The 19,947-nt window shown below is 39.9% G+C and overlaps 1 protein-coding gene across 3 annotated transcripts in view; it reads left to right on the top strand.

The window, feature by feature from the left end:
• Positions 1-804: 804 nt before the first annotated feature.
• Positions 805-19,947, top strand: part of trim8b (tripartite motif containing 8b) — a 90,630-nt gene continuing 71,487 nt past the window's right edge. The window contains exons 1-2 of one of the 3 annotated variants that reach the window (XM_060842250.1): positions 805-953; positions 2,787-3,434. In XM_060842250.1, coding sequence (XP_060698233.1) covers positions 2,787-3,434 — 648 coding nt within the window. In that variant the 5' untranslated portion in view covers positions 805-953. Of the gene's footprint in view, positions 954-1,888; positions 2,250-2,273; positions 3,435-19,947 lie in introns of those variants that run through there. The other 2 variants (XM_060842248.1, XM_060842247.1) reach the window with 2 other exon arrangements.

Here is a 19,947-nt window from a genome sequence, read left to right as displayed (position 1 = left end):
AAATTCCAACTAAAAACTCTTCCACTATTGGTCTAAAATCTATACAATTGTATAAAAACAAGTAACTGCACAGACCTGAAACAAAAAGATGATAATTGCTGAAGAAAATATGTAGATTCAATGGAGCATCTTAAGAGAGAAAAGTATTAGAAAAACATCTTAAGACCCAAACCATTGGGGACATAACAGCAAACTGTCAAGGGGTGGGCAAGACGTCAGAATTCGAAGCACAAAGAGTGGCGTGTATGAAGGAAGATATAGAAAGAAAGAGAGAGGAGTAAAGCCATGGAGTGATTTTAAAATAAGAATTTTGAAAAATCACATTACTTGACTAGAAATCAGGAATTAACTCTGGCGATGTGCCTGCTGAATTCAAAAAAGCCGAGTTGTGAAGACACTAGGAACCCAAGACGGAGAATTTAAAAAAAACGACAATGCAGGGAAGTGATGTCGATTTATAGGAAAAAGGTGACCAAATGTTTCCGATAAGAAATGAGAGCAGCGGTGTCTCACTGACTATTTTAACAGCATAGTCCGCCTGGAATTGCACAGTAGGCTGGATGAAATTTTGCAACAAACTTCAGTGAGCTTTGGGTTCGATAGAGTTAGATTTAAAAAAAGTTCACTCATTCTGACAAATCTTTTAAAAATTGCCAAGGAGAGGAAAAAACAGATGAGAACTTCATTATCCTCCCAATAAAACTTGTCAGGCGAAAACTGGCGTTTCTGAACAGGAAATGAGTCACAATCTTTTTCTGTGTGTGTGCGTTTGCTAATATCCGCCTCGTCATTTTCACGAGCGATTGGAAGCAGCCGGTCCCCTCAGCCCGAAATAGAGAAATGATCAATCCTGTATATAGCAGGGAGAGATTGCCTCATTTCGCACTGACTTAAAAGTATTTTCTTTTACAGTTACGTACTCTGCAATTTGATCGCACGGCTGTTTCTTAAGGGTCAGTGAATTGCGTCCGTTATTTCATATCAGTCTTAATGTAACTGTTACAAATGTTAAGTGGAGGGCTTTTGGTGGACGAACACTGAGCCTTATGTCCATCTCAATAACCACGACCTAGATAAAACAAGAGGAGCTTAAACTGCATACATAAGGACATGTCAGTTACCAATTTAATGTCGGGGGGATGGGTCAAATAAGTCTGCGAACAGCGGAGAATGATAATTTTTTTATATAAAAAAGGGGAAAATGAGATTGGGATTTTGAATCATAGGGACAGTAATAGGGAATGGCGAGATGTCCATCATACTGACTGTGATGGGTCCCTTAAATATCAGTCTTTGCGGCAGACTCAATAAATACATTTACACTTTTAGGATTATAGCTCCATTTTATTTTGAAAAGATCTTTATTCTTTAAAATGGTTAGCAATTAGTAGTGAATAGTTTTAAATTAGATTTTAAAATTTCCTGGGTTTCCTAGAGCCAAATTTGTGACAAAATTTAAGCAGCATGTAAATTTTAAGTTTTCATTCTCGTGGGGACCACTAAATGTGCAAACATAAATGCACACTAGTTGTAGTAAGGTGCAACAATAATAAAAAGGAATAGTTTGATTTTTGGAATAAATAATTTTAAAACGTTATTATACATTTCATTAGACATTAAAATTAATAATTTAATGTATAATTGACTTCAAATTTGGTTTGAGAAATGTAATTTTGAAAACAACTTTTGGCAGGCATTTCCTATTTAATTACATATGGCTCTTCCTACTATATATAAAAAAAAGTGAATTATCACATGATGAACAGAACAGGGGGGAGCTAAACTCGATTTGGGCAGTACGTTGTATATTTATTCTAATGATAAGGCCAGACCATTTTTTCCATATCCTCCTCCTTTTTAGCTCCCCCTCCCTACATCTTTGCCTGCGTATGTTTGAGGAAGCTTGTGGTCCATTACTGAAGGATCAATGCCTTATTTCTGATTGTGCATGTTTTTAAAAAGAATTAGATATGTACATATAAGGAAACCTTTAACATAAATGCACACTTTTCAAAATACGAAGGTGGAGAGGAAAAAAAAACAGACGAAGGAAGCAAGATGGCTGCAAACTGATTTGTGTCTGTTAGATTTGGATTTAATGGTGATGAAAGCGAGCAGCAGATTGGATTTTCGCCTCTTCTAAGCCTTTTTAGATTTATCTAAAGATTTGGGGAGGAGTGTCGAATCGTTTGGAGTTGACAGAAGAGGGTGGTGTTCGGCTGCGGGAAAAAAAGCTGAAGAGGAAGAAGGTGGGGGAAGAGAAGAAAAAAAAATGTGCCATAAATATAAATGATTTAAAATTCTTGGAGGAGGAGGAGGGGAGAAGGGGAAAAAAATAAAACAAGCACCTAGTTTAAACGAGACTCACTGAAGATGGCTGTAAATGAGCGGCTTTGAAACCCAAAGAGCATTTTTTTGAAGTTCTGCTTCTTCGCAACCAACCCCTAAAAGCATTTTGCAATCAAAGGATGCCAAGACAATTGGAATTTCCCTTTTAAATCTCTTTTGGAAGAGAGCGAGAGAGAAAGAAGCGAGAGGCTTTTTTTGAGCTGGATGGCAGTGAGGAAGTCAGACAGTTGAGGCTGTGAAGAAGAAAGGGACAGAGAGGGGAAGGGTCGATTGATTAAAGCTTTTTTTTGGAGGATTTAGTCTTTCAAATGGGGGAAATCTTACCTGATATTTGTTGAAAAGGGTGGAAGAAGCTGGGAGTTTGGCCGTTGGCGGCGGCGGCGGTCGGGGTCTCTTTTTTGAATTTTTGAAAATAACGACTTTTTTCCCAATCCAAGATGGCTGAAAACTGGAAGAGCTGCTTCGAGGAGGAACTTCTGTGCCCCATCTGCCTGCAGGTCTTCGTGGAGCCGGTGCAGCTGCCGTGCAAGCACAACTTCTGCCGGGCTTGCATCGGCGAGGCCTGGGGCAAGGAGTCGGTGAGCCGTTGCCCCGAGTGTAACAACGTCTACCCGCAGAAACCGGCGCTGGAGAAGAACCTCAAGCTCAGCAACATCGTGGAAAAATTCAACTCCTTCACGGCCGATGCCGCCGCCGTGGCCGCTGCCGCTTCGTCCTCGTCCTCCGCCGGCGGCGGCAGCAACAACAACAACGCCGCCACCAACCCAGCGGCCTCGTCCGCCGCCTACAGCCCGCTCTGCTGCCGCTATTGCCGCAACTCGCCCGCTCAGAAGGTCTGCCTCCGCTGCGACACCGGCTGCTGCCAGGCCCATGTCGGCGCGCACCTGCAGGCCGCCTCGGTCAGCGGCAGCCACTTGCTAATCGAGGCCGGGGATGCGCGGGCCTGGAGCTGCGCTCAGCACGACGCCTACCGGCTGCTGCACTGCGAGACGGACCAGGTGGCCGTCTGCCGCTACTGTTACTACATGGGCAGCCACCATGGCCACAGTATCTGCGACCTGGAGGTCAGGAGGAATGAGATTCGGGTAAGACCCCCATCTCGATAGAACATGTTCATCTTTATTTGCTTATGTCTTTTAATGTTAGCCCGCCCCCCTAGACCCTCACTATCCCCCGCAGCCGCCCCCAACACCCTCCCATTACTTCAAACACCTTCCCCACAACCATCACCCCCAATTTGCCATTTCCTATCCCCCTCTACCACTCACACCCCACCACGCCCTTTTCTTCCCTTACCACGACTCCTCACTACATCACCATTTCATACCCATCGCTAACTATCTTCCTCTTCTCCCCCACACACACATCAGCGCCACCTTTCCTCTCCCATCCCCTCCTTCCTCACAGCACCATGCCCTCTCACTTACCCTCCATTACCCCCACCCCCTCTTCTCCAACCCCTTTACCGCCTACACCCCTTCTCTCCATTCCCCACATTCTTCTACTGCCCACGCCCCTCCCTCCACAGACCCTCTCCTCTCTACTCCTCCTTTCCACCCCTCCCCACAACTTCCTCCCACAACCTGCATAACACCCCTTTCTCCTCAACCCCCTTCTTCCTGCACCCATTAACTCCCAACACAAACTTCAGTTGTTCTGAAGAATATGCATTCCTTCAAATTTCAAAATTTTCCTTTTTCCTGAAAAGGATATAGAAGCTAAGATATGTACACTTTTATATCCAATATTTCTAATTGGATTTGATGTACAGATCACCCATTGATTCTAATTGAACATTCCCCATCATCCCATGTTTCTGTCTTAAATGCTAGTTGACTTGTATAGTTTCAGAATTTTCTTCCCTCTTGATAGCTTTTAAATTATAATTTTCTCCATATTTGTATTTGCACATCTAATTTATTTAATGATTTTTCTATTTTTTTTAACTCAAAAAACATAGTTGTTTAGGACATAAAGTTGATTTATACACAAGCTATGCTATTTGTAAAACGAACTTCAGTACCTTTGCAGGAAAGTGAGTTTGGGGTCCTAAAACTAGATTAATAGAGTAGATTCCTGGCTTCTTTATCGGTTCTTTTCTCTGTTATAAAATTGAGGTCTAAAGCTAAGATGGGCAATAGTGTGAGGGAATAAGTGATGCATTTGGCTATAAAGTTGAAAAATGTTGTTGTCATCAGCAGATGTATTCTTCAGACTTTGCCTCAACTCTTGTTCCATGGATTAGGATTTAGGGGCTACATCTCCCATAAGAACAGCTGGCCTTTTCCCTTGCAAATACGGTATCTTTGGTTGGACAAAGGGAATGGCAATATAAACTTTTGTTTTGTCTGGCATTAATTGAGAATTCCCACATCTGGAATGAGCCAGGTTTGTGTTTTTCTGTAGGGTGGGAGCATCAGTGAAGGAGGTTGCTGGTTATCCACATGGGTACACCATTTGTGTGTTTTCTCTACGGTATCTTCATTCCTGACCCTTTTTTTCTTACAAAATAGGACATTAAGAACACTTTACAGTGGACTTTTTTTTCTATAGATGAATTATATATCTATTTTATTAGTGGTCAGATTGTAAGTAAAATATTAGCATGGTTGTGAAAACTATCTTTCGGCAGCTGTGTGTCTGACTGACCAACAGCCAAATATACCGAGATTTTTTTATTTCAGGCACTGGAATGTTTTAAAGGGAGATTCAGTATGAATAAGATATGTTTCTTGTGGTATGTATATGTTTTGACAGAAAAGTCCTGGTTAGCTGAACCTTTTTGTAACTAAGGTTTTTTTTCCATATGACTTTGAATTGCTGGATTAAGTATAATTACAAACTGCTTAAGTGGAATCCTTACATTTTATTTTAGTTTTGTCACTACATTCAACATTTTCATTATTTTTGTAAATATTCATTCTTTCTGCCTTCACTGCCCACAATAAATATTCTCAAAAGTTTGACAATTGATTCTGGAGAAGTGAGTTTCAAATCTAGAAGCTCAAAATGAGTATTGTTTTGCCTGTGGTTTCATCTGCTATGCTTGTCTGTTGTAATCTTAGCAACTGTTTGAGAGCCAGCTTTTCCTGCAAGCATTAAAGTGAAGTTAGGAATGACATTTAAGGTTTAGGGGCCTGTACTTATGTTCATCAGTGTTAATTTGTTAGACAGCTTAGTTTGGAGGTCACAAAATGTGCTACAGTAACAAATGTTTCCAATTTTCAAAATGAGCTACTTACTATTGCCTGAATTTTGGACAGATAGAGTGCAGGTGTAGAAGGGAGGAGAGGTTAAGTTAAGTTCACATGCAGAATTACTGCTGCAGATTTCATGAATTTAAGCTAGCAACACATCAAAAGCTTACTGGTGGAAGTCATGAGAATAGTTTGAGAAGTGACTTTATTCTCATTCAACTTGCGCTTTGTGGGATTACATAATTAGTTAAATACTTTTAAGGGGACAGGGTCTTTTGAACTTGATTGCGAGTTCTTTTTTTAAAAATTTGCAATTGGAAATGCTTTTATATTTAAATAATATAGTTACTTTGCAATAATCATGAATTTATTTTCAATTGCTTTAAAGGGCCCACCCTTGAGAACTGTAGGTGGTGAGGGTTTGGGAGGTATATGTCTTCTGCTGTTTGTACTTGCACTGTGGAGGCTCTTTGCAGGCATTTCACAATTGTGACGGATTGAATTTCCATGATTTCTCTAACTGTAAATAAGGTCAAGTGGCCATTTTGAAGACAAACTGAGTTTGTTGCTCCAAGGAGCCACAAAGAGGACAATGATCAAATTAAGAAGCCTACATGCAAACCAGCTTAAGTTATTGAACGAAGACTTTATTCTGTAGCCAGTTTCAATTGAAGCAAATGTGAGATGGCCATAGCTACATTGTTGACCTCATGATTTCCTATGTTTCCTCAAATTGTTCTTTCAGGAACCAGTGTAACTTGTTTATTTTTAGGCCCATCAATTATGTGTGTCCCTGGACCAAACAATTTAAGGAAACTAGGCTGAATTACTTACCAGAAGAAGAAAATATTGAATGTCTAAGGCTGTTATCAAACCATGTGCCAAAGTGAATCAAGTCTAGCTAGATCCTAAAAGTTTGTTAACCTAAATTTTCATCATCTTGGATAGGAAGGCCAAGAGGGAAAGTGATAGGAAATTTATTCACCAAATAGCAATTTTATTGGTACTTTTCATAAGTGGCTTTAAGCATTCCTAGCTTTACACAAGCTGGGTTAGTCATAGCCTTAAATTCTTAAAATCACTTGTCAAATTTGAAGTGACTGGAATATAATTGATTAATCTTAGACCTCGTCACTGTGGCTATGATTCTCTCGGCATGGTTTGATGTGATCATTCAGCTCCTGTGCTGCAGAGTAGCAGAGCCTTTGTTTCTATAATGAATATCATTCTTGTTGAGCAAGATGGGCTGCCAGAATTCATACTGTCTAGAGCTGCAGCTTGGCTGGGCTTGGCTTTGCAAGATGTGTTGTTAACCAGGTAACTGCTACCAAGGCCTGTGCAGACATGCTTCTGTAAATGGCTGTAGTTTTTGATCTGTCTTTTGTCTAGAATTGACACTGGAATCCACCTGTATCTCTTGGCCAAGTGAGATTTGGTGAAGTGCATAAAATAGAAATTTGAGGCAGCTAGTTCACATGTGGAAACTTCTAACAAAGTAAATCTTTTGGTTTGGGTTTCTTTCATTCACCTCCAGTCTGACAGCCTGAGGTCCTTGCCACACCCGCATGATTAAAGGAATGCCTCACTGTGAAGGTTATTCTTTGGACTGTATCAACTTTGTTATCTCAACAAATAAAACATGGATCAGGCCTGCAGAGTCAATATTTCAGAAATAAATTCAGAGCTGTGCATCCAGTTTTTAGGGAGGAGGTCCATGTTTCATTTTATTGGTGCTGACAGCTCTAAACAACTAGCACAATCTATTCACAGTGAATAGGGTTCATGACCAAGGCCAAGTTAATCTTCTCTTCGCATTCATACTTTTCGCTGAAGCTTACGGGATATCGAAGGGAACAGGTATTTTGACTTCTTTCCTTGTACCGCAGCTGAGATTGCTTGGTGATTTCCACTATCCCTCTGTATAGGCCAGGATTTTAAATCAAGATTTGGATCTTTTTGATTTATTCAAGATCTGTGGGACTTTGCTGGCTAAGCCAGTATTTATAACCCATCTTTAATCAAGAAGATGATGGTAGTGAGTTGCTTTCTTGAACTGCTGGAACCTTTTTTGTTTATGTACATGAACTGCAGTGAGCAGTCCAGGGTTTTGACCCAATTACAATGAAAGAAATATATTGGCGTTTCAATTCAGGATGGTCAGTGCCTTGGATAGGTACTTGCAGTTGGTGGTGTTTCCATGTTTCTACAGCTTGTGTGTTCCTTCACTGCATCTCTGCTACAGTCCATTCTGTTAAGCTCTAATTTCTCTGTTTTGGACAGAGAAGGGCCAGGGTAGGAGAAATGGAACTCAGAACTTGTTTTCTGAAGCATTTTTTTTCTATTTTATGGTATCTCCAAGTGAGTTTCCAGGAAGGACTTGTTTAATTATCTCTGCTCTGCAGTATGTAGTTATGACTGATCTCTCCTGGATTAGACAGCATCCCACTGAAACATCAGTCCCGGGTGCCTTGGCTGCTTTGAACTGCTTTCATCTGAATAAATATAAAGGCTATCGGAAGTGGTATAGCAGCTGATGTTTAGAGTGCTTTGCTATCTGAATTCGACTGCAGTGCCAACAAAAATGCATCAAAAATGAAAGATGACTACTTGCATCCATCTGACTAATGGATTAAGGTTGCTTGGCTAGAAGATCAAGAGAAGTGTAAGCCAACCAGCAATGTTGTCCATATTTTGTTTAATTGCTGAGTGAAAAGGAGCCAGACTGAAGCTGCTTGCGGTGCCAAAGTCAATACTTCCCAATCCAATTAGTTACCAATGGGAGGGTCTCGAAGTTTGCCATCTGTGACCACGGCAGTGATTTTCAGCTGTGCTCATGCATCTCTGTTATTCATTATGACTGTGATATATTGTTTAACCAGGTAGAAGAAAGTCAGAGCTTGTAGTGCTGTTTTCTCTTGAAGGTATGGGGTTTATCCATGATTACATGGAAAGTTGGATATTTGGGAGAGAAATTGTTACTTTTACTCCCACAAAACTCTTTTTATTTTTCTTTACAGTTCCTTTTAATTTTGGCACAGGAGTTGGGCATCATTGGCAAGGCCAACATTCATTACCATTCCTAATTACCCTGTGGGTATGCAGTGGTAGCTGCTGATTTGAAGAAACATGTACAATGCTGTTGGTTTTGGAGTTTGAGGATATTGTATCAGAGATAAAGAAAGAGCAATTTATGTTTGAAAATGAAGATAGTGTGTCATTTCCAGGTGAATGTTTTGCCATACTTGTTCTTCCAGAGGTGGTAGAGTTTGTAGGTTTGAAAGGTTGCTGCTGTGCATTTTGCTCCCACTGTCCCTTTGTATTGCATGGAATGAATGATAAGATGGTGAATGGGGTGCTGAAGAAATGGCTGGTTTTGTCCTGGATGATGTCAGACTCTTGTCAAAGCTGCACTTGTTCAGGTAAGTGGAGCATGACCTTGCAGTGTTGAAGTATCTTGTGGATGGCAGATCAGTTTTGGGGAGTCTGGAGGTCAATTGCTACAGAGTACCAAATCGCTGACCTGCTCAGTGGTTAGCACTGCTGCCTCACAGGACCAGGGAACAGTGTTCGATTCCACCCTCGGGTAACTATCTGTGTGGAGTTTGCATATTTTCCCTGTGCCTCAATGGGTTTCCTCCAGGTGCTCTGGTTTCCTTCCACAGTCCAAACACGTGCAGGTATGTGGATTGGGCTATGTTAAATTGCCCCATAGTCCAGGGATGTATAGATGGATCAGCCATGGCAAATGCAGAGTCACAGGGAAAGTGTGGTGGAGAAGTGTGTCTGGGTTTGGGTGGGATCCTCATCAGAGAGTGGGTATGGACTTGATGGGCTGAATGGCCTGCTTTCACATTTTGGGATTCTTTGTAAAGCTGCTCCAGTTAATAAATAAAGCAAACAACTGTGAATGTTGGAGACCTGAAACAGCAGAAATTACTGAGAAACTCAGCAGATCAGGCAGCATCTGGGAAGAAAGCAGAATTAATGTTTTGAGTCTGGCAACTCATCAGGTCCAGTTAGTTGCTGGTCAGTGAAGTCCCTAAGCCATTGGTAGAAGATTCAATGATAGTAATACCATTATTTGAATGGCAAGGTAGTAAGATTCTCTTAGTGGTGATCATGAGCTTTTCCTGTAGAACCTAGCTTATACAGCAATTTACCATTTTCTTACTCACCTTTTTCTCATTTGCATTCATTGAGAGTTTCCTTCTCCAGATGGGGTAAGATGGATTGCAACAACACTTATAAACATTTCTCGTGCACTTAAACATTGACTACATTATTTTCTGCACTCTTAGCAATATCTCACTATTTGTCTGTTTGTGGGCTCCCAGGAATAGAAGGCTAATGTTCCCTCCTGTCTCGATGGTTTGTTTATGATTTATTTTAACTATTAATCTATATTTGTTGATGGAAGAAATAGCAAGCTAACATGTTAAAATGTTAAAACACATGGCTATGTTGAATTAAGAGTTTGTTTTATATTTATCTGATAATATTGGAAGGAAACAGAAATTAGTTTTATCTTTCTGTTCTGTATGTTCCTCTGGGACAAATTCTAGGTGTTCCATTCACCTTGTTAGAGGCTAAAGCAGACAATGTCACTGAATCTGTTTTGAAGAAGGAGAATGGCCTTGTTGCTATTTTGCTTTGCTGTGTAAATACTAGTTTCTCATTTCTTGGTTATCTCTTCTTTTTTATCTGAGTTTACACCTAAGAGCAAACTGGTTTAAAATCAGGAATTTCCAGCTTTGATTACAAGCCTTTGTCGAGGTTGCACATTTCCCTCCCTGCATTCTTAATCAGTAGGCAAAGGTTGAGGAAGGGAGAAAAGTTTGTTTTTTTTAAAATCAAAACTGGATTTGTGCTAGGCCATGTTGTGGGTTTTGTGATAGTGCTGTGGCAGCCCTCAACTTTACAGGTTATGTGTGTGCCTTGTACTTGTGCAAACACCCTACCCAGTTGATTGTTTCCATTGTGTAAATGTTACTTTCAGTATTGCTGTTGCTAGAATAATAGGAATCATTGCTTTTAATTCCTTCCTACTGCCACCTGATTCTGAATATTTGATTAGTTTATTAACAGACAAGACATTTTAACTGATCAATTACAATGTAAAGAAAGACCTGCATTTACATAGTGCATTTGGTAATTGCTAAATGTCATCTTGGGGTGCTTTTTAGCCTTTTTTACTTTTGAGTGTTTCATTGTAGGCAACCAATTTTCACACAAGTTCCCTTAAATAACCATATGACAATGACCAAAAGAATCTGTTTTTGAGATGTTGATTGGGAGGCCAATATTGGCCCGGACAATGGGACAATTCTGGTCAAATTGAGCACTATGGGATCTTCTTACATTTGAAAAGGCAGGCCGGGCCTTGCTTTAATTTTTCAGTCAGAAGACCGCACCTCCAATATTGCAGTGCTCTGTTGCACACTGGAGTGCCGTTTATGCTCCAGCCTTTGGCATGACTTGGAGTGATCTTGGACACCTCACTGAGCATGTGATGGTTGTCATTCAACCTTTGTTTTCGAAAATAATTTGAGTGAGTTGATTTTAAAGTTGGGTTGTAGAAGGTAAACGTGATTGGAAAGAAATTTTGTGACATCTACTGTATTCCTCATTTTCTGTGAATTTGACAGCTTAATTTCTATTTCCCACTTGATAGCAGTTTTCCTGTTTTTGATCAATGACATTAACAAAAACTGTATCTTCCTTGTGCTTGCTCTCTGTCATGATTTGGAGGTGTCGGTGATGGACTGGTGTGGACAAAATTAAAGACCACACAACACCAGGTTATCGTTCAATAGGTTTATTTGGAAGCACTCGCTTTCGGAGCGCTGCTCCTTCCTTCATCAGCTTGTGAACCAGCTGATGAAGAAGCAGCACTCCAAAAGCTAGTGTTTCCAAATAAACCTGTTGGACTATAACCTGGTGTTGTGATTTTTTAAAACTCTTTATTTGTAGTTCCTGTATTGAGAATACATTGTCTTGGATGAAATGAATCACCTGGTCAAGATACTAAAGTACAAAATAAACTGTCTCCTTAAAAATGTTGACAGATTCAAGTTTGTAAACTTGAGATTAATTAAATTTTTGGACCAAAAATACTTAAAGAAAATCTGAAAATTGAACCCATCCATGTATCCCCCCAGCAGAGGAGTTAGTTTATAGCAAAATAGTGATAGCGATAGCTAGGGGCCATACTGACATGTATAGCTGGGAACAGTATCCAATTATAATTCTGAACAACAATGACCTAATCAAATCACATACCACAAGGGTGAAAAGCTAAAGCTGCTTATCTGGACATTGGATGTCCAAAATTGAATTGTAGTCTTATAATTCTCTCCTGGCACATATAGTTTCCTCAATGTTTGCAACAAGTTTAAATTAAAATGAAGTGCTCTCTGATCTTTTGTGGCAGGTTTCTTCCGGCTAGTTTTACCAGTGGTGTCAAAGGTCATAGTGCCTAGTGACACGAGTGCAAGGATTCCACAAAATGTAGAGGTATTTGTCCTCTGGGATAATCCTGATCACATGGAAGGTGCTGCAGTCTAAATCACTTTTTTTTTGCAGCAGTTTACTGCTTTATTTCTCTGCACAATGTATTGAACGACAATGTTTAAGACTGGTGATTGTTGCACCACTAGTAAATGAATGGCTATTTACTTGTGATCAGGTATGGATGATTGATATCTTCTAGTTTGTCACAAAAATATAATAATAGTGCGATTTTGAAGTTCTTAACGAGAGGAATAAAGTGATTAAAGGTTGTGTTGGAACCTCACTCAACTTACCCCCTTCTAAAACTATTTCAAAAAGTAGGACTTTGGCATCCAATATTCCTAACTTCCATGTCAATCTAGTCAGAAATAATTTTTCTACCACTCTTGCTTGTGGGAAGTGATTGCTGGGCCCCTTACTGAGATTCTTTATTGTATCATCAATAGTCACAGGTGAGATGCCGAAAGACTGGAGGTTGGCTTATGTGGTGCCACTATTTAAGAAAGGTGGCAAGGACAAGCCAGGATTATAGACCGGTGAGCCTGATGTTGGGGGTGGGCAAGCTATTGGAGAGAATCCTGAAGGACAGGATGTACATGTATTTGGAAAGGCAAGGACTGATTAGTTATCGTCAACCTGGCTTTGTGCGTGGGAAATCATGTCTCACAAACTTGAGTATTTTGAAGTAACAAGAAGGATTGATGAGGGCAGAGTGGTAGACTTGATCTATATGGACTTCAGTAAGGCATGTGACAAGGTTTCTCCACAGGAGATTGGTTAGCAAGATTAGATCTCATGGAATACAGGGAGTACTAGCTATTTGGATACAGAACTGGCTGAAAGATGGGAGACAGAGGGTGGTGGTTGGGGGTTGTTTTTCAGACTGGAGCCCTGTGACCAGTGGAGTGCCACAAGGATCGTTGCTGGGTCCACTGCTTTTCATCATTCATATAAATGATTTGGATGTTAGCATAATAGGTAGACTTAGTAAATTTGCAGATGACACCGAAATTGGAGGTGTAGTGGACAGCGAAGAAAGTTACCTCAGATTGCAACGGGATCTTGTTCAGATGGGCCAATGGGCTGAGGAGTGGCAGATGGAAGTAACGTAGATAATGTGGGGTGCTGAATTTTGGGAAAGCAAATCTTAGCACGACTTATACACTTAATGGTAAGGTCCTAGGGAGTGCTGCTGAACAAAGAGACCTTGGAGTGCAGGTTCATTGCTCCTTTGAAAGTAGAATCACAGATAGATAGGATAGGGAAGAAAGCATTTAGTATGCTTTCCTTTATTGGTCAGAGTATTGAGTATCGGAGTTGGGAGGTCATGTTGCGGCTATACAAGACATTGGTTAGGCCACTTTTGGAATATTGCACGCAATTCTAGTCTTCTTATCAGAAGGATGTAGTGAAACTTGAAAGGGCTCAGAAACTATTTACAAATATATTGCCAGGGTTGGAGGATTTGAGCTATAGGGAGAGGTTGAATAGGCTAGAGTTTTTTTCCCCTGGAGTGTCGGAGGCTAAGGGGTGACTTTATAGAGGTTTATAAAATCATGAGGGGCACAGATAGGATAAATAGACCAAGTATTTTAGTTGTGCGGGGGAAAGTCCAGAACTAGAGGGCATAGGTTTAGGGTGAAAGGGGGAAAATATAAAAGACCAAAGGGGCAACTCATTCATGCAGAGAGTGGTCCATGTATGGAATAAGCTGCCAGACAAAGTGTTGGAGGCTGGTACAATTACAACATTTTAAAAGGCATCTGGATGGGTATATGAATCGGAAGGGTTTGGAGAGATGTGGGGCTAGATTAGGTTAGGATATCTGGTCAGCATGGACGGGTTTGACCGAAGGGTCTGTTTCCATGCCGTACATCTCTCTGACTCTTAAGGACCTTGGGTACATGAGACAAAATTAAAAACAGGAAATACTGGGAGCCTTCAGTGAGTCTGATGAACAAGTCTTCAATCTGAAACATTAACACTGTTTCCCTCTCCTCAGATGCAGTGTGACCTGCTAAATATTCCCATTATTTTCTTCTTTACCACAGACCAAAACTTTGGTGTATAGATTTTTTTTTCTTTTCTTTCTTTGTGCATTCTCACCACTGCACAGAGGATTATATTCTAACAATTATTCCAGGAATAATTAGGCCTGTGGTCCATGATGGCTAACAAATTTAATTTTTATTTTGTAGAATAAGTTCTGAATTGAATTTTGAAAATTGGTCATTTCTATCTTTTTTTGAGAGAAACACAATTCACTGGCTTTGATTAAAGTGTGATGCTTTGATTTTTTTAAAAAATGCAAATTGAGTTTTGCACATTGAAAGCTACAATGCAGGTAGCAGGATAGTCTTCTAAATATACCAGAATGTTCATTTAATTAAAACTGTCAAGCTCTTGAGTGGAAGGGAACACCAAACACTGGGAATACACAACTGATTGGCTAGTATCAGTAAAAAGAAAAATCTGGTTTTTAGGCTGAAGGTATGGATGTAAAAAATGATGGCGAGAACCAGTGAATGCAGCAATTATAATGATTTAGATACCCTACAGTGTGGAAACAGGCCCTTCAGCCCAACAAGTCCACACCGACCCTCCTGGATAATAGGAATTTATTTTTTCCCTCTGTAGTGATTGGAGTAAGGGCCAGATGGATCTCATGGAGTATGATGCAGTTGATGTTTGAAATAACTTTCAAACTTCTTAAAGCGAGGATAACAGACTTCTAAGAAAAAATGAAAAAAATTCACATGTTTAGAGAATAGGTAAATAATGGTGGGGAAGGACAATATGCAATATAAATATAAAGAAAGAAACCAGAAAGTAGAAATGCTGGTAATGCAGTAATGAAAGTAAAACAGAAAATGCAATAGAGCTGTGGTGAACCTGCCAGCCATAAGAATAGTACAAAATTCACCCTGATGAAAGGAACATATCACAACCTCTTTAACTCTCTTTAGTTGATGCTGACCAATCAGGTATAGGCAGATCTCAACCAGATCTGAATCTTAACCAAGGATTCTTGGCCCAAAAATGATGCATTTTTCTCTTCCCTGGGCATCAAACTAGCCTTCTCCACATTCTCGCACTCTTTTGCTATAAAGCATGTTATGAATTCCAGTAGCTCTGGCTAACCATTTATGTGATCAGCTAAGGCTAATCTTTACAAGAAGAAAGTGAGGACTGCCGTTGCTGAGTTCAGAGTTGAGAGTGTGGTGTTGAAAAAGCACAGCAGGTCAGGCAGGCAGCATCCGAGGAGCAGGAGAATCAACGTTGAGCATAAGCTCTTCATCAGGAATTCCAGCACCTCACTCCTGATGCTTATCTTTGAAAACCAGCTATTCCTAATAAGGTGTGTATTTAATGCTCTTAAATCAGCTAGAGTTGTTTGTTTTAGTGCAAAAATACTCAAACAATCATGTTGCTGATTTCATGAAAATAGTGATTTTTGCATATAAAGTAAATTAGTTCATTTACTAAAAGATTTAATCACTTTTTTTTAGCTTTTCCAATAAGTCAGAAATGCAACTGCAGAGAACTTCGTGCTTTTTAACCTGTCTGCCCATCTCTTAGAAAGAAGCCAGTTGTGATGTAGCATTGTGGGAGTTACTGGCACTCAAATGCTGTTTGTTTTATTTTCATCCTAAATCTTTTTTAAACAAATAAAATGATGAGCACTGTACTTTCCGAGTGTCAAAAGAAGCTTTGGTCCTTATGATACAATGGTTAAATTAATCCTTGTTCTAAGGTGCTTTGGACCTTCACTTTGCATTCTGTCTCCAACATGATTGTTTCATGCTTTCCAGTACATGAAATAAATGCTGCTGTGATTCTTACTATTTCATCTGTAGGTTCTGTGGTTCATCTATGACTAGTTATTCAATGATCGAGAGGTTTTACTCCCATCTAATATAGAATAATTATTTGATTCTCTTTCATGGATTATTGGTAACCCTGGAAGAAGATTGTAGATTGGAGATTTAATGGTTTTGAAATTGTTTCCCAGCAATGAATAGAGATTAGTTGATATTGAACATTCATAACCAAACTGAAATATCATATGCTTGCCTTTTTATAAACACTCAAAGTTTCATCACAATTTGTTCCATTTGGGACAATCAAGAATATAAAAGTGGTGCTACAAGTGCACTTGTATAAGTGTGCATGCCATGATCATCAGTTAGTATTACAGGAATCAGTTACTTCATCTAGAAGGTCAAGGGCTTTTTAATTCTTCAATTTCAATCTTGCAACATCCATGTTACACACAGTATTTTGAAGTTGTACTTGGCACCATGGATTTCCTAGCTAAGATTCCTAAATAGAAAATAATGGACTAGTTGGCTCAATGTGTTCCATGACTAATGCAGTGTGTTGCAGGAGAGAGAAAATCTAATTGAGGATTAAACTAAACTTGACTATTCATGAACACTACACCCCAACAAATATTTGGAGATTAGCAAGGACTTGTGAATGGGTTGTCTGTTTTTATCATAAGGTTGGAAAGAGAGTTAACATATTTGTAGAATAAGGTCACTTCTTAATCTTAAAATCCGTATTGTGTGGAAAGCGGCCATTCGGCCCATCAAGTCTGCACTGACTCTCCAAAGACCATCCCAAACTGACCCAGCCCTTCACCCTATCCCTGTAACCCTGCATTTACCATGGCTAACCCATTTAGCCTGCACCTCACTTAACACTGTGGGGCAATTTAGTATGGCCTATCAACCTAAACTGAGCATCTTTGGACGGAGGGGGGGGAAACTAGATCACTCAGCAGAAATGGGAAGAATATGCAAATTCCATACAGACAGTTACCCAAGGCTGGAATGGAACCTGGGTCCCTGGCACAGTGAGGCAGCAGTGCAGACCACTGAGCCACCATACTGCCCCCAGTAGCTGGTGACATTGTAGCCCATTATTTTCCTTGCAGTGTTAATGTAGCCACAAAATATATGTAAGTATTGCAACCTCCTTATTTTAAGTAGAACTAATATTTTGTGTTACTAGGTGCTGGCCTGGTTTTATCACAATTCACATAAGGAATTGGAGTTGCGACACCTGGTTGGAGGAACCATTTTCCATCCAGCTGTGGATTTATTGCAGTTTATGCGGGCGGCATGGTGGTTCAGAGGTTAGCATTGCTGCCTCACAGCATCAGGGTCCTAGGTTCAATTCCAGCCTTGGGTGACTGTGTGGAGTTTGCATATTCTCCCCGTGTCTGTGTGGGTTTCCTCCAGGTGCTCCGGTTTTCTCTCACAGACCAAAGATGTACAGGGCAGGTGAATTGGCCATGTTAAATTGCCCAAGGTGTTAGATGCATTAGTCAGAGAGGGTCGGTGTGAACTTGATGGGCTGAAGGCCCTGTTTCCACACTGTAGGGATTCTAATCTTGAATTGTTGGGACGGTAGAATTTTAATAAACTGTTACGTTGTTATAGACTTCAAGTGTACTTGAAGTGAATACTGGAATTTACTTTTAATATGTGGTTAATTTTGTGGAATTCATGCTAACACAACTTAAAAGTGTGACTACTGAAACATGAAGCATCGTTTCTTAATTGAAGCAGGCTAATTATTTCAAGCTACAAGTTTTTCAGATGTATGGTCAAACTTAAACCCAAAACTTGCCTCACATCGAAGCCTGTAGTGACCTGTGATAGAGTAGCCAGCGTAAGCTTCTATTGGAAGATCTAGTTAAGGAAAAAGCACTCTGATAGAAGTCCTAGCAGTAAATTCCTTCAGTGTAGGCTGCTATTTTTTAAAAAAATGGCTTTTGTTTTGCTAGGCTGTACAGACTGGAATAAGTATCAACCTCATGTCTTATGCACTGTATTTCTTTCTGCTACTTTAGAACTAGCTGCTGTGCTGAGAGCATTTTGAGATTCAGTTTTTGTTTTTGTTTGTTTGTTCTTGAAGTTCCTTCAGGAAAGAACCTGACCCCTGCTCTGTGCCCTTAGAAGTGCACAGCTGAAGTTGGAAAACAGACTACTTGAGTAACTGTGGCCTCAAACTTTGTGCTTGGCACAGTGCAAAATTCAAATGAGTAGCACTCTGAAGGGTTTGTTTAAACATTTAATCGAGTTAGGTACATGTTTGTACATTTCTATTTTTTAGGAAAGAGTAGAAGATAAGATAAGTCAAAGTTGTCACAGGATGATGCCAATCTTTTTAGTATTAAAAGACACCAGAGATTGTAAGGAAGAGTGAAATCTGTGGGAGATAAGGAGCTGTGCTCTGTTCTGATATCGTGGGAAAGGACAAGAAACAGAGGAGGCCATCAATCAGGCTTGATTTCAGCATTGGAAATGTAGGGAGGAGAACGGACATGTTGGACAGTGTATTTATGTATGGTTGGAAGAAGATAGGAAAATAAGATGTCCAGCACTGCCTTTAAAAGGAAGAATTACAGAAAGAGGTTTTGAGAGAGAACTTGCTTTCTGGAAGTGTGTCACTACTTGAGCATTTATGTGTAATCTGTGCTACAGTACCAGATTTTGTCCAGAACAGCACTGAAGTCATAGCTATTAATTGTGTATTAATTTATATTTAAATTGATGCAGGTGGAGGGCTTTAATTGGATTTTCACTTGAGCACATTTAAAGACAATGGTATGATTGAGTTAGGTAGTGTAGATTTATAATGCTTCAATCTAAATATAATGCTGGCTTCAGTTTCATCTTTTACCCGCTGGCTTCCTGGATTAGAAGAATAGACAGAATTTTTGAGATTTGAGAGGAGAACATGATACATTGGTCATGAGAAAGGAAATTGAACACTTCTTTTGAGGCAGTTTATCTGACAAGAATTATGCATTGGCCAGAAGGAGATGGAGGGCATGGAATCTTTTTCAGTTTAAAAATGGCAAGAGGTGGATGTAATGGAAGTCAGAGGTGGTAATTTTGGTTAAAACTAATTTCAAATTTCAGGAGCAAGCTTCAGATTTCAGATTTGGAAAAGAGCTGAATAGGTACTTAAAGAATTTACGGGGTTATGGATTTTTTAAAAGTGGAGAGTACGGGCAAAGCATTTTTGAAAGAGTACGCTCTTTTTAAAAAGTAATTGCAGAAACAAATAGCTACCTATGCTGTACACACAAAGCTAGCACCCAGGTGCAGCAGATAATCAGAAAGGCAAATGGAAAGTTGGCCTTTATTTCAAAGGAGTTGGATCATAAGAGTAAGGAAGTCCTACTGCAACTGATCAAGGTGCTGGTGAGACCACGTGGAGTACTGTGAGCAGTTCTGGTCCCTTAATTAAAGATATGGTTAACTCTAACTTTGTTTCTGTCTCTTACTAATTTGTATCTAAGTACCTTTGCACTTCAGATGGTGCTGTGTGTGGTGATATTGTATGCTTTTCACTGTACTTCTGTATTCCTGTACTTGAGTACACGGGATAGTAAAATCTGAAGCTAAAATTCATTGGAGACAGTTCACAGAAGGTTCAGTAAGATGATCCCTGGTTCAGAAGAATTATCTTAAGAGTAAAGATTAAACAGGTTGGGACTCACTGGAGTTTAGAAGAATGAGATGTGATCTCATTGAGTCATATAGGATTCTTCAGGGGCTTAACAGGATAAATACTGAGAGGATGTTTCCCCTCATTGGATGACAGGGTACAGTCTCAAAATGTAAGTCTGATCATTTCTTCTCTGAAGGTTGAGAGTCTTTGGAACTCCTTGTCACAGAAAGCTATGGGGACAGAATCCTTGTCTGTTTAAGGCTAAGACTGACTTTCAATCAGTAGGAGACTCGGAGGTTCTGAGGAAAGGGCAGGAAAGTGAATGTGGGGGACGTTCAATCAGCCATGGTCCAATTGAATGATGAAGTAGGCTTGAGGGGCTGAAGGGCCTACTCCTGTTTTTTTATGGTAATGGAAAGTA

The sequence above is a fragment of the Hemiscyllium ocellatum genome, chromosome 22 (assembly GCF_020745735.1).
Source record: "Hemiscyllium ocellatum isolate sHemOce1 chromosome 22, sHemOce1.pat.X.cur, whole genome shotgun sequence".
NCBI classification, from domain to species: Eukaryota; Metazoa; Chordata; class Chondrichthyes; order Orectolobiformes; family Hemiscylliidae; genus Hemiscyllium; species Hemiscyllium ocellatum.
The sequence above is the reverse complement of the archived record's forward strand: the minus strand, read 5'-3'. Positions and strand labels throughout refer to the sequence as shown.